This window comes from Microtus ochrogaster, unplaced genomic scaffold, assembly GCF_000317375.1.
Source record: "Microtus ochrogaster isolate Prairie Vole_2 unplaced genomic scaffold, MicOch1.0 UNK18, whole genome shotgun sequence".
Lineage (NCBI taxonomy): Eukaryota > Metazoa > Chordata > Mammalia > Rodentia > Cricetidae > Microtus > Microtus ochrogaster.
In genome coordinates, this window is record NW_004949116.1 from 1,813,884 (window position 1) to 1,829,444 (window position 15,561).

Sequence of the window (15,561 nt, forward strand, 5' to 3'; positions counted from 1 at the left end):
TCAACTAATATTCCACAACAATCAATTATACTGTAAAAGCATGACCAATATAATAAATGTACATCAGGTCAATGACACTAAAATACATGTCAGTGCCAATAAACTGTAATAGGGACTTTGCTGTTTCGGCCCAGGTTTCAAAAATAAACACACAAACATACAGAGCTGGGCAGGGCCTTGGTAAAGTGCACAGAAGGAAAGACAGCCTTGTCTCTGGTTCTGTGTCCCATTTGGGACCTTCCATACTCTTCACCTTTCCTCCACTTCTCTTTCTAGTTTCCCTGAATATTTTCTAGGTGTAGGATTTATTTGCTCCCTTGCAGGCAGGGGGAAGAAAAGATACTGAGTTACCTAATCTAATTTTTCTCCTGTGGAAAAACACAGTGCTTTAAATCCCAGTAAAGACCAAGTGAATTGATATGTCTCTAGAAAGTTCCTTAGGCATCACAGTCAAGACTTTAGAGGGTAAGGAGTTGGGTACAACGGAACTTCTGGTACCTTAAGAATACTGTAGGGAGGTGTTTTTCTTTTTTGGTCTCTGGTTTCCACAATATGTTGGACAATCACCCTCTATTTGACATTAGAAAATATTTCCTACTAATAATGTTGGTATGGTGCTGGCTAAGGTCATTTATTTCTCAAAACTAGCTGCATATTTGTTGATTTTCCCCCAGGAATAACCATGTAATGCTCTAGCAGACAGACAGTTAAAAGTATTTTTTCCTACAGTGAAGGTTATTCATTCAACATACAGAAGATTTCCATCTGAGCACCCAATGTGTTAAGCATGAGGCCCCATACTAGGAGAACCCAGAGTCCAGAAGAGATGAATAACGGCAAATAAATTAGTGCCCAAACCAGCTTTAAGCGTTAGGAATAAAATCATGATATTGTTGGGGTGGAAAATGAAGTGAACACTGAAATGAGAATTAAGAGAAGAGAAAAAGGGGCTGGAAAGATGGTTCAGCAATCAAGAGCACTTGCTGCTCTTCCAGGGCAGGTAGGCCCAGTACCTAGAACCAGCATCAGGAAGCTCACAGCTGTCTCTAACTCCAGCTCAAGGCGACCCTAAACCTCCAAGAGCTTCTCTTCTCTCACAAACACATAGCAACACACACACACACACACACACACACACACACACACACACACACACACACAATAAATCTTGGAAAAATGTAACTTGAAAAAAAAGAGAAGAGAAATAATTCAGATCTCGTAAATAGGGTCATATTCACCTTATGCCAGTTAAAAATAAACTCCAATCTCTTCAACTGGAAGGATGCGTAGGCTAAAACGCCTCGCTGCCAGCACTAAGGATGGCTGACAAGCGGGCGGAGCGTGCGCGTTCCTGATTGGCCAATGATAGAGTGACGTCACTCACCGGCGGCTCCTCTGGGCTCCCGGTGGCTCCTAGGGAGGAGCGGCGCTCGCGGCCAACCGACGTCGGGGCACTAGGCAGCCGGTCGCTGACTGGGACAGGCGAGGACCGAGCGCCTCGTGGCCGAGCATGGCGGGCTCGCTGCCTCCCTGCGTGGTTGACTGCGGCACCGGGTAAGAGCCGCGCCCCATCGCGCCCACTTCGCTGGGAGTCCCGAAGCCCTTTCCCCGCGGAGTCAGACGGCGGGAGGAGCTCGGAGGGGTGATGCGCTGAGGGTTGGAGCTCGGTCTGAGGGGATGGGGAGTTTGAGGAATGGGGCTCGATCTGGGGGATGGGGAGCTGAGGGGACGGGACTCAATCCGAGGGCATAGAGAACTGAGAGATGGGGCTCTGAAAAGATGGGGTGCTGAGGGGATGGAGCTCCGGGGTTCCTGGGCGGGCTGCACCTCGCGGGGATGCTGCTGCAGATGCTTTCCCTGCAGGCCTTACACCTGAGAGCTCACACTGTGTCCGTGTCTGTCCCCCCCACCGCCCCCCACCTTGGTGCTTGTCACCGGTCCTCCTGTGCTCTCACGAGCAAGCGTGTCACCTTTCCCTGCTGATGTACCAACCACCTACTCGGGGAGATGTTTACACATGCCCTGCCAACTTGACACCCGGTCCCCCTTCCCACTCAGCTCTTTTCCATTCTGGAATGGCACAGCCAAGCTCAGCTCCTGCTTTGGTTTGCATACACTCAGTCTTTGCTCTTTAAAACACACACGCACACAAACCCCAATGCATTTAAAAAAAGACTTCCATTTTGAAAAATAAAAAGGTCTAAATTTGGAGATTCTTCTCTCCCTTTTTTGGGGGGGAGGGGGAAATAGTTCTTTTCTTTTTTGGTAATGTTAATTTTTCGGAAAAGACCTGAGGGAATGTTTTGCATTGTCAGTGGCTCAGACTTAGCTGCTTTTAGGAAGGTAGCTGCAGAACCCTCCGACCTAGGAGTTTGGGAATACCTGCCGACAAAGTACTTCATGAATAGCTTGCAAGTAAATTTAGCCTCTTAATGCGTTTTCGTAGGGATGGTAGACCTTTGTCACCAAATATGCTGTGGCATGTTCACCTTACCTGCGATTCTTTTTTTTTTTTTTTGTATGTGTGTGTAGAAAAATATACTTGGTTTGGTTTCCTTGGCAACCTTGTGGGGGTGTCTTCTAATTTGCTACAGTCCATCTCCTGCCGATATGTCTTCCCTTTTGTTGCTCAGGGGCCAGCAGTGGTTACAAGCTGGAAAACACTTTATTTGTGCTGATTTTTCCTTTGGAAATACACACTATAGAGGAGTTTTGTGGCTGTGCATTTGAGGAGTTGCTTGTTTCCCCAAACACAAGCTCTAATCAGTATTGCTTTGACAACCCTACTCTCCATTTGCAACTCCTCGAAGGCACAGTCTCATCCTGCACCTGACACTCCCTTCAGCCTGGTGGAGTCAGGGATGAAAGCAATATGTAAAGGATCTCATTTTGATATCTGCATGTGAGATTTTTGTTTTTGTGGTGCTCAAACTGCTGAGATAGAAAGCATTGCATAGTGGTAGCAGGAAAACAATGTTCAGTGCTTTATTTCATATTAGTAAACTGAGTTCTTATTTGTTGTTCTTGCTATAGCTATTTAAAATGTGCTCAGTTTTGACCTTTTGAAGTGAGTGATTAATGTTTCTTTCACCTCCAGTGGCTCACCATGGTCCAAAGCTGTGCTGCAGGCTGCCATAGGCTTTAGACACAGTGACACGGAAACCTGGAGGTTTCCTCCGGGTGTTTTGTGCTGTAGAAGCCCCGGTGATTATTGTCAGTCCTGAGTGTCCAGTGTGCGAGCAGAAGGAAGACTGCATAGCCTAAATTTACCAGCTTTCATATATTAGTAATTCTTGTATTTCTTAGAGTGCTCCATCATTTTTGGACTGAGTTTGGTCTCAGAATAGAACAAAATATAAAATGCAGCTAAAGATAACAGAGATTGAGGAATAGAATCGACTTGGGCGATCACGTGGGTGCTACTGATGAAACGAGCAGGGTTTTTGTTGTTGTTGTTTTGTTTTGTGCTTTGGTGGTGGTCGATTTTGAACCCAGGGACTTTGTAAGAAATGCCTCTACTACTGAATTGTACTGTGAGTCCCGGTCTTGTCTCTCTGTGTGTCCCCTCTCTATCTCTCTTTCTCTCTGTCTCTCTGTTTCTGTCTTTCTCTCTCTGCCCCTCCCTTAATCTTCTCATTGTACAACCCAGGCTTGCCTAGAGCTCCCTAGCCGATACTGAACTTGGAGAAATCCTCCTGCCTCAGCATCCTAAGTAATCACAGGTGTGAGCCGTCATGCTCCTTTGACTTGTGTTTTATAGTAAATACATAAAACCTCAAATCTGATAAGCCCTCAGACCAGCTGAGTGTACATGAGGATGCTGGGACCAAGATAGTAACAGACAAAGGTGTCTATGAGATCCAAAAGTCAAGTTTCAGCTATTTAAGGGATGACCAAGTTGCTGAACTCCCAGAGGAAAACTCCATAAATCCAGTCTCACATCTCAACCAAATGTCTAAAGTAGTTTTCCAGAGTTAAACCAATTTCTAAATAATTCCAAGTCGACTGAGAACTGAAAGGGAACAAAATCCAGCGCATACTCGAAGTCTCAGCAGTTTCAACGCTTGTTTGCCGTTCTGGGTCCCGCATGTGGTATTACGTTTCTGGGCTGCTTAAAAGAGGCTTGCAGGCACCATCTACTTATGGGTTTCACTGTCTACTTTCTGAGAGCAAGGACTTACATAATGGAAGACCAGTTACTAAAGTCAGAACAATTAACATTTATGTGGCCCACTGTTCTATCTTCAAGCTGGATTTGTGAACGCTTTCATTTCTTGTCTTTCTTGGAGGCAAACCCTGTCTACCATTGTACCATACGTTGCATTTGGTGGCCACCTTTTCCTTGGAACTGGAGTTACACTCTTGAGCTGCTATGAGGGTGCTGGGAATTGAACCCTGGTCCTCTGGAAGAGCAGCCAGTGCTCTTTACTGCTGAGCCATCTCCCCCAACCCCCACTTTTTTAAAAAAGGGATGGAATGGAGGTCCTGTTATGTAGCCCAGGTCTTAGCTTGTGTTCTTTACTTCAGCCTCCTGAATGCTGGGATTATAGGCATGTACTGCCACACCTGGTCACTATGTCATTTATGTCTCATGTTTTCTGGAATAGTTCCTTAGTCTTTTTTTTTTCTTTGAAGATATTGTCACTTTGATAGTTATGTATAATGTCCCTCAGTTGATGGAGGTTATGCAGTTTTTTGGTGGGCTACTGCTATCATTTATAACACGGGGTGACCTGAGGCTGGTCCCACCAGGAGCGACGGATCACCCGAGGAAGAGTAAGGGGCTATGGAGGGGCGGGGAGAAGGGGAGAGAGAGAAGGGGTACCAGAGAAAGAGGAAAGAGAGAGGGGAGAGAAGAAAGAAGGTAGAGATGCAGAGGTTACCTCTTGAGAACATTCCCGCCACTGACTGTCAAGTGCTGGGATCTAAGGTGGTGCTACCATGCCCAGCTCTTTTTTTTTCTTTTAATTTGTTCAGTATTATATTTCCTTAAGGCATACTTCATTAGTTTTGGTTGACTCTCTCCTTCATCCCCTCTTCCCTGATTAAGCCTTTAAACACCCCGGCCTTCTCCTTTTGCTTGGTATCACATAACTTCTGTTGCCTGCCTCACCAAACAATCTCTCTCCCTTCTCATGGGCCCCTCTCTAGTTTCCTGGGCTCTAAACATACTCCCACATATATGCATGTATTAAAATTAGAAGCTAGGACCTGCGTTTTAAAGATTATCTGGTATTTGTCATTCTGAGCCTGGAATATCATATTTTTCAATTCCACACATTTTAATGTGAATTTTATTTTATTTATGGTTGAATAAAATTCCATTGTTATAGGCACCACCTTTTCCTTGTCCATTCCTTAAGTGACAGTCGTCTAGGCTGTTTTTCTTAGTCGTTGTGAATACAGCAGCGATAGATGTAGACGTGCAAGAGTCCCTGTGCTAAGAGTCAGACTTCTTTGGTTATATACCCAGGGTGGTACAGCTAGGTCATGGAATTTCTTTTTTCAGTTTTTACAGAGGCTGCATAGGTTTACATCCCCACTGGCCATGACTAGGGTTCTCTTCCTCACCTCCTTGCTGGCATTTGTTATCATCTGTTAGCTTTTGTTATCATCCGTTTTCTTGTTCATGATCGTTCTAGCTCGAGTGAGATGAACTCTAAAAGAAGTTGAAAACTTTTTAGACCTTGAAATTTTATGTATGGGCATGTTTCGCCTGCATGTGTGTATGTGTACCACTTGTGTGAAGTGCCCGTGGAGGGCAGAAGAGGGCACCGATTTCATTCTCAGTGTGGTTGCCATTGGCATGTCAAGTGTGTATCAGCTGTGTGAGTCTTCTGATGGCGTCTAGGGTCTCATATATAGATCCATTCATCTACGGTAAGGATTCTTTGACCTCTTTTCCTAGATGCGACCCTTTTATTTCCATCTCTTACTACTCTTGCTAAGACATCGAGCCCTCTGTGGAGTAGGAGTGGAGAGTGTGGACACCTGGTCTTTTTCCTGATCTCAGGAGAAAAGATTTCATGAAGTTTTCCATTTACCATGAGCTGGCTCTAAGTTGGTCATAGGTAGCCTTTATAATGTTGGTAGGTTTAATTATCTTTAGTTTTAATTATGAAGGGATATTGTATTTTTTCCAAAGCCTTTTCTGCCTCTCTTCAGGTGGTAATGTGATTTCTGTCTTGGAGTTCATTTGTGATGTAGTTCTTGATTTGCATGTATGGAACCATCTGTGTATCTCCAGAATAGAGCCAACTTCATTGTGGTGGATGATTTTTTTTTAAAATGTGATCTTGAATTCTGTCTGCAAGTATTTTTTGATAATTCTTTTTGTCTGAGTTCATCGGGAAGGTTAATCTGTAATTTGTGTGTGTGTATGTGTGTGTTCATCTGCCTTTGGTATTTGCCTCCATAAGATGAATTTGAAGTATTCCTTTTCTATTTTATGGAGTAATTTGAGAAGGACTGATGTTAGTTTTTCTTTAAAGGTCTGGTACAGTTAGTGTATTCTTTCAGGCCTAGCCTATGTTTTTGAATTGGGAGATTAATTCTCATATAATATATCCTGACTGCAGCTTTCCCTCCCTCCGTTCTCCCAGTCCCCTTCCTCACCACCTATTCCCCAGGTCCATGCCCCCTTCTTCTCCTAGAAAAGAGCAGGCCTCCCAGGGACATCAACTGAATATGACACAAGATATAATAACAGATACCGATGAAATTCAGAAAATCATAAGGACACACCTTAAAAACTTATATTCTACTAAAGTGGAAAAATCTAGAAGAAATAGATGAGCTTGTAGATATTTTCCATTTCATCTCTAATTTTGTTAATTTATATCTTTTCTCATTTTGGGTTGTCTGACCAAGGAGTTATTGATCTATTTTTATATTTTAAAGGAACATTGTTTCATCAATTCTTTGTATTTTTGCCTTGATTATTTTATTATTATTATTATTATTATTAATTATTATTACGTTTTTTTGAGACAGGGTTTTTCTGTAGTTTTGGAGCCTGTCCTGGAACTAACTTTTATAGATCAGGCTGGCCTCGAACTCACAGAGATCCGCCTGCCTCTGCCTCCCAAGTGCTGGGATGAAAGGCGTGTGCCACCACCGCCTGGCTAATATCTTAAAAGATTAAAACAATCACAGTTATTTATTTGGGAGCTGTGTGTTGTGTGGGGTGCACATGCATGCACACATAGTCGTGCACACATGCCATGGCACGCCCCCCACAGCACGCACGTGGAGGTCAGAGGATAGACAGTTTGTGTGTGTGCTTCCTGGGAATCAAGCTCAGGTTGTCAGTCTTGGTGACCACGCCTTTACCTGCTGAGCTGTTGCTCTAGCCCTCTTCTTGACCTTAATGACTTTACACCTGCTGCTGGTGAGCTTGACTAATCTTGTTTTCCAAGCCTATAAGGTACGTAATTAAGATATTTACTTGAGATTGCTCTGATTTTCTTGTGTAGGTCCTTATAGGTATGGATTTCCCTTTGAGAGCTAGTTTCAGTGTTGGCAGGTTGTGTTGTCTTCACTCGTTTCCAGACATTTTAAGATCTCCTTCTTCATTTCTTCAGCAAACTGTATATTATTAAACAGTGTATTGTTTAGTTTCTGTGAGTTTGTGAGTTTTCCTTAGTTTCTCCTGCTGCTGATTTCTAGTTTTATTCCACTGTAGTTAGATGGGATACAAAAAGTTATTTTAGTTTTCTTGTATGTGTTGAGACTTGTTCTCTGTCCTAATATATAATCTATTTTAGGACGTTCCATGGGCTGCTGAAGAGGATGTGTGTTCTGCAGTATTTGGATGAAATGTTCTGTAGACGTCTTGTTAGGTCACTTTGATATATGATGTCACTGAGATCTGATGTTTATTATTTTTTGTTAGGATGACCTGTCTATCGATGGGAATGGAGCATCAAATTCATTATTGCTGTGTGGAGTTAACTTCTGGCTTTATACCTAATAGTATTTGTTCTGTGGAATTGGGTGCTCCCATGTTTATGAGTACGTTTAGAATTGTAATGTGTTCTTGATGAGCTGTTCCATTGGTTAGCATGGACCTTCTTAAAAAATCCCCACTGATGGGACTGGAGAGATGGTTCAGCAGTTAAGAGGCTGTACCGCTGTTCTTGCAGAGTTTCGATCCCACCACCTATGTTGGGTGACTCAATCTCGCATTTTTTGAGAATATGTCCTGGTTCTTTTTGTCTCGGTTTAATCTGAAGACTTCTGCAGGTAATTACCGTGACTGTTGATGGTCTTACCGTATAAAGGTAACATGCTGAGCACCCTTTCTGTCACTAGGAGAACGCCAGTTGGGCTAACCTCAGTGCTGCTCACTAGTGCTCAGTCCCCTGTAACTCAAGCTCCAGGCAGTCTGATGCCCTCTTCCGGCCTTCTCTGGCACCTCACTCCCACGAACATGTCCCACTCTCACATATGTGTAACTAAAAAGAAAAATCAATCTTGGGCTGGAAAGATGGCTCAGCAGTTAAGAGCGCATACTGCTACTGCAGAGGACTGAAGTTTACGTCCCAGTACCCACATGGTGGCTCACTGCCTGCATCTGGGGGAGTCTGACACCTTGGGCACGTACACACACACACACACACACACACACTTAAAAAAAATCTTTAAAAAGCCCACTGAGTAGTTTTGGTTGAAGTCCAATCTTGCCAGATGCTAGAACAACTCCTGCTTATTTTCTGGCTGTTTGTTTGGAATACGTTTTCCATCCTTGACCCTAAAATAGTGTTTATTTTTGATGGTGAGGTGTGTTTCGTGGATGCAGCAAACAAATGAATCTTGTCTTAAAATCCAGTCTGTGTCTTTTGATTGAGGAGTGGAGACATTAGTATTCAGGATTATTATTGAAAAGTATGTATTAATTCTCATCATTTTGCTGATTTTACAGTAATTGGAGTTATTCTAATTCTCATTTTTTAAATTACTGTTCCAGTATATTCATTTTTTTCCCCTGTAGCCATTTTGTTGTGTTTATTATTCTCTGAGTCAAAATAATTTCTTTTGGAATGCTCCATAGAGTCTGGTTAATGAATACAAATCCTTTTAGTCTGCCTTTATTATAGAATGCTTTTCATCTCAATTATGACAATTTTATAGTAGTTAGTTATAGTTTTATAGTAGTTAGTTATAGACAGTTTTATAGTAGTTAGTTATAGTTTTATAGTAGCTAGTTATAGACAGTGTTATAGTTGAGTTAGCAGCTGTGGCCTTCCAGGACTTGAAATACATGGTTCCATGACCTTTTGACTTTTAAGATTTCTGTTGAGAAATCAGCTGTTATTCTGAGGGACCTGTCTTGGTATATGAGTTGGTGTTTCTCTCTTGTAGTTTCTAATACTTTTATTTTGTTCCATATGTTTGAGATTTTAACTCTGCTATGACACAGAGAATTTCTTTTCCAGTCCTTTTGTGTGGTGGTGTTGTATGTGCTTCCTGTACTGGGTTGGGCCTCTCCTTACCTAGACTGGGGAAATTTTCTGCTATAATTATATTGAAAATATTTTCTACAACTTTTGCATGGAGTTCTTTTTATATGCCCACATTCATAGATTTAATCTTTTTATGGTGTCCAAGAGACCTTGCATTACTATTCCTATATTTTAAAATATTTATTTATTTATTGAGAAGAAAGAATGTAAGTATGTAAACATGCTTGCAGGTGCCCATCGAGTCAGGAAGAGGGCATCAGCCTGGAGTCGGGTGGTTGTGAGCCACTGTATGGGTGCTTGCAACCAAACTCTGCCATATCAGCAACTGAGCCAGCTCTCCAGCCCGCATTGTACATTTTTTAAAAATATGTTTTTGTCCTTGACTGAATATACTACTTTCCATACCTTGTCTTCAGGCCTTGACCTTCCCTCCTCTCCCTGACCGACCCGGTGGTTTGACTTTCCACCGCCCTTTTTATTTGATGTCATTTCAGTTTGTTTTCTCTTCCATGTTGAACTCCATTTCATATCTTGTATTTACTTCTTCACTCAGCTGTTTGTGTTTTCTTTTTAAAATCTTTTATTATTTTATTTTCTGTGTGTGGGTATTTTGCCAGCAGGTATGTCTGTGTACCATGTCTGTACACTGCAGAGGCAAGAATAGGACAGTGCTTATAGAACTGAAGTTATAGATGGTTGGGATCCTTTGCAAGAGCAGCCAGTGTTCTTAACCACTGAGCCGTCTCTTCAACCCTGGCCTCACTGTTTGTGCTTTCTTGACATTTATTCAGAAGTTCTCTCATGTCGTCATTTCTTTCCTTTTGCTTTAAATATTTATTTATTTATTTATTTATTTATTTATTTATTTATTTATTATGTATACAATATTCTGTCTGTGTGTATATCTGCAGGCCAGAAGAGGGCACCAGACCTCATTACAGATGCTTGTGAGCCACCATGTGGTTGCCGGGAATTGAATTCAGGACCTTTGGAAGAGCAGGCAATGCTCTTAACCACTGAGCCATCTCTCCAGCCCTCCTTTTGCTTTAATAATTGAAATATTTTATGCATATAGGTGTTTTACCTACACATATACAGACCACAGGGCTAGAAGAGGGCATCGGATCCCCTGGTTGTGAGCTGCCATGTGGGTGCTGGGATTCGACATTTCCCAGTCCTCTGGTAGAGCAGCTAGTCCTGCTAACCACGGAGCCATCTTTTGATAGCCCCATGCCTTACTTATTTTGACCACAGCTGTCACCATTCTTTTGCCATCTCTGTCCAGAATGCCATGTGACTCATGCTTATTGCTCGAACGTTATTTTGGGATTGGTAGATTTTAGAGGAGAGATTTTCTTGGATTTTTCATGTTTCTTGTGTTTGTTTTTTAAAAATTTGTTTAGTTGCCCTTCTTGTTTCAGTGGATGTGTATGCAGTGTTTGGAGGGACCAGGTTCTAAGTAGGGTTAAGCTGCTGAGTTTTTGTTTTTGTCTGTTAGACTGGTATTCAGGGCACCAGACTCTAGCCTCACTCTTCCCTGTGAGTAGAACATTTTCTGTAATAGTAGCCACTACCCAGGGGTAGAATACTCTGAAAATAGAGTCATAGTTAGCTATGGAACATTTACCCCTTCAGTGACAGTCATTTTAGGCAGTAAAGAGACATTGATGGTACTGTGTATACCAACATGAGTTGTGCGGAATAAATGAAAAGGAAAAGAAGAACGACTCCAGAGCAGTGGCTAGTATAGATGATAGAAAGGAGAGAGAGGTACAGAGAACGCGTGTAAGGACAAAAAGAAAACGTGGCGTGGAGGGCGGGGAGGGGAGGTGGCTCTGTGGTGAGAGTGTGTGCCCGGTGAGCACAAGGACCAGAGTTTGTTTCCAGCATGTAGAAGGCGGTTGGGCATGGCAGCTGCCTGTAATCTCAGCACTCAGGAGGCATAGACCAGGAATCCCTGGACAAGCTGGTCACCTAGACAGCTAGACTTGGCAGGCTGTGGGTTCAGCCAGAGATCTAGCCTCATTCACCAATGTGGAGATTGATTGAAGAAGACACCCAGTGCTCACTGTGAGCTTTCATGTGCGCATGTTCATAGTGCACATATGCCTGTGTACCTGAGTACACAGACTACCCACACCTACAGACACGCACGCGCATACACAAATAAACACACACACACAGGCAAAAACAAACAGGGTAGGGATGAAGGAATGACAGCTAAAGGTGAAGTGAAGAGGTAAAGATGGACTACCTCTAGATACCAGCACAGTTCCTGTCTCAGGAAACTGAGGCACAGGGACGGCAAACTAGGCCAGCCTGTGTTTTTTGAGAGTGGAAAGGGCAGTCAGAAAGAATGAGAAAAGGGGAAAGGCAGTCTAGAGCAAGAAGAGCGTGGGCCGAGCTGGCCTGCCAAAGTGACACTGGGTGTGTGTGTGTGTGTGTGTGTGCACCTTTGGTCTTTGGTGCACTTTGTGTCTATGTATTTGGGGAATAGGCTCCTAGGAGTGGGATCTGTGGGCGGAAGGGCAAGCGGGTGTTCCCTGCAGTTTCGCATGCACGAGCTCTTGCCTGTGCCTGTAGGCGCACTATCACAAGCATGTTGCCACAATTTGTGATTTTTTTAAAACCAGCCTGGGAGATAAGCAGTGCTATCTCAGAAAAGTTTTAACTTGAATTTCTTCTTAGGTGGGGGAGCTAGATATGCTTTTTGTGTTTCTTTTTTATCTCTGTTTCTGTAGCTGTTCTTCCCTAGGTTTTGGTTTTCTGTTTTATTTTTAGAAGTTCTTCATATATTAGGATATATGTGGGGGTGGGGTTCCACAGACACTCTTGGTGATTTGCTAGGAAGACTCGTTACAGAACAGAAGCAGTCAGAAGGGAGCGTGGGAAGGAATCTGTAGGAAACCCGGGACAAACTTCTGAGGTCTCTCTTCTCCTTCTGTGCAGAGACAGGGTGCACCAGCGATGGGGCGCACAGTGACAGGGTGCACCAGCGACAGGGTACTCCAGCGACAGGGTGTGCCAGCATTGGGGTGTGCCAGCAACGGGGTGACAGCGACGGGGCGCACAGTGACAGGGTGCATCAGCGACAGGGTGTGCCAACAACGGGGTGCACAGCGACGGGGTGCAGTGACATGGTGTGCCAGCAACGGGGTGTGCCAGCAACAGGGTGCACAGCGACGGGGTGCAGTTACAAGGTGCACCAGCAGCTGGGTGCACAGTGACAGGTGCGCCAGCGACAGGGTGTGTTCAGTTCTCCCTGGGGAAGTGTGGCAACACACTGCAGTGTTGTTCACAGGAGAACCAGCTGGACACCAAGTGCCTACGGCTGTCTCTGGAGCTGCTCGTGTAGTCTTTTTTCGGGGGACCGTGTTTGATTCCCAGCATCCACATGGTGACTCACAGCTGTCTAACTCCAGTTCCAGGGCCTTCAATGGCCTCCAGGGGCTCCAGGCTCACAGGTGGTACGCAGACATTTATGCAGGCAAAACACCCGTGCACATAAAATAAAAAAAATAAAAATTAACAGCAATAAAGAGTCTAAGTCACCGAAGGGCTTCTTATAAATTGAGTTGTTTGTGCCATGTAGCCATTGAGCCACCATTACTAAGGTTTTGCTGCTGGGTTCCACTGACATATTCGTCTGTGCTTGGGTTGGGGGAGCATGAGGATTGAGAAATGGCAGGTAGAGAAAAAAGAGATGGAAGAGAAAAGGCAGAGATGCGGGAAAGAGTTGGCAGGGCATCCAGTAAGTACTGAGATCCGCTGGCATTTATTTCTCATAGACTTTCTATGCCTCAGTCCAAAGAGGAGGGGGAAGGCAAGAGGCTTCTTTACTAAGATGCAAGGAACAAACGTAGTAATTACCTTCTTAATACCCAGAACACCAAGTAACCACATCCTAGGTCAAAACATCCTGACAGTAGCCACACCTGTGTCAAACCTCCTGTCATATAATCTTGAAGGAACAAAAATGGATCTGTGTTCTCTTTCCTTTAGTCAGGGTGGAGGGCTCCACTTTTGTGGGCTCCCACAGTTAGGGGAAGGTAGGGATCTTCCTGAATTGTCAGTTCGCAGATGCCAGAACTAAAGGCCACACTGTTAGGCAGGCCTATCTAAGGAGTGGACTCAGGCCTGTTCACCCCCTTTTGGGGGATATATATATATATATATATATATATATATATATATATATATGCGCACACACACATTTTCATTGTTTATTTTTTTTTTACCATGGAAAATTTTAAGTAGTTACATTGATCCATCTTTTCCTTCTTGATTTTTGAGCCAAATAAGAAAGGTTTTATTTTTATTTCCATATCTTTCTTATTTATTTGTATGTACATTTTGTATGTATGTATGTATGTATGTATGTATGTATGTATGTATGTATGTATGATGTGTCTGTCTGTCTGTCTGTCTGTCTGTCTGTCTATTGGCAGGATTTCTCTGTGTAGCCCTGGCTGTCCTAGAACTCACTCTGTAGACCAGGATGGCCTGGAATTCAGAGATCTATTTTCCTCTGCCTCCTGAGTGCTGGGATTAAAGATGTGTGCTATCACACCTGACTTCTAGATTTTATTTTTAAAAATGTTATTTGAACCAGGGATATAGCTTAGTTGGTAGAGTGCTTGCCATGCACGTGTAAGGCCTTGGGTTTGGTTCCCAGCATGACATAGTCAGGCATGGTAACATTCCCAGTACTCGGAATGTAGAGGCAGGAGGATCAGAAGTCATCCACGACCACATAGAGGGTTCAAGTCCGGCCTGGACGACATCAGACCCTGGGTAATTTTTTCTTTAATAAACCTCTAGTTCACGTGGAGTTTATTGTGTAGGTTGGTATGAGGAGTAGGCCCATTTGGGGCAGCTTCTTTTTCTCCTTTTGACTATCCTGTGTATCTCAACATTACTGGCTGGACATGTCTTAGCCTCATGCTTGCATTTGTTTACCCTGTACTTCATCTTTGTCCTAGGGATCTGTTGGTCTGCTCACACAGTAGGACCATGAGCCTTTGAAGCTCTTGAAGGTTTGACATCTGCGGACACAGCCTCTCTGCCCTACCACGTCTTCCAGGGCTTTCCCTTCTATTCTTGTCTGTTACTCCAATTGAATCTTACTTCTCCGGGTCCAGGATAAGATATCTGATGGATTTTTTTTTGAGATATTAGCTTTCCTTCTTTATTTTAATGACCATTATCTGATAAAATTGTCTTCTTATCAAGACAATAGTTTATATTTTTATTCCAAGTCAGTTGTGTAGTTTTGGAACATTGTGTTTTTTTTTTTTTTTCTTTTCCCCTGCATGGATTTCCGCTCCTCCAAGCTGTGTAATCCAGGCTGGTCTCTAACTAACACAAGATGTTTTTTAGTCTCTTAAATGCTTGGATTATAGCCTTGTTTGAGGCTAGTCTGGGCTACATAATAGGAAACTGTTTCGGAGAAAAACAAACAAACTGAGTGCTGGGATTATAGGTGTATACTATCATAGCTGACTTATTTTTTAAATTTGCACATGGATATTTGATCTTTCCTTCCCTCTGCCATGCTGGGAATTGAATCCAGGGCTTCACATATGGTAGGCAAGCACTATGCCACTTAGCTACTCCTGATCTCTTTGATTTTCTTTTTTGTATGTCATAAACAGTATCTTCTGTTTCATCTCTATCATTTTCCCAGGGTCTGCTCATGTTAAGTGTATTCTGTGCACAGAATTGGGCTTTTGGTTCCTTCTTTTCTTGAATACATAATGGTCAGTCTTGATTCTCCTGCCTCAATCTCTTAAGTTTGGGGGTTTATGACACCAGGCCTGACTAGCAGCTGGTGTTTCTTTTCTTTCTAAGACAGGTCTCACCATGTAATCAGGCTGTTTTGTAACTTTCTAAGTAGGCCAGGCTGGCCTTGAATCACAGAGCTCCACCTACCTTTACCTCCTGAGTGCTGGGATTAAAGGCGTATGCCACCATGTCCAGCAGCAACTGGCGTTTCTAAAATAAGTAGGGTGTTTTGGGGATAGTCTATTTGCTTGTGTGTACATACATGAATTTGTCTATAAATGCCTGTATTATACACACACACACACACACACAC

General features: G+C 43.2%; 1 protein-coding gene across 2 annotated transcripts in view; it reads left to right on the forward strand.

Moving 5' to 3' along the window:
* Positions 1–1,411: 1,411 nt before the first annotated feature.
* The window catches only part of Actr3b (ARP3 actin related protein 3 homolog B), a 96,214-nt gene continuing 82,064 nt past the window's right edge, over positions 1,412–15,561 (forward strand). Inside the window, exon 1 of one of the 2 annotated variants that reach the window (XM_026789412.1) lies at positions 1,412–1,554. Coding sequence is in view for 1 of the 2 variants with exons in the window: in XM_005367449.3 (XP_005367506.1) it covers positions 1,511–1,554 (44 nt within the window). In the remaining variant the exon portion in view is untranslated. The remainder of the gene's footprint in view (positions 1,555–15,561) is intronic. The other variant, XM_005367449.3, reaches the window with a different exon arrangement.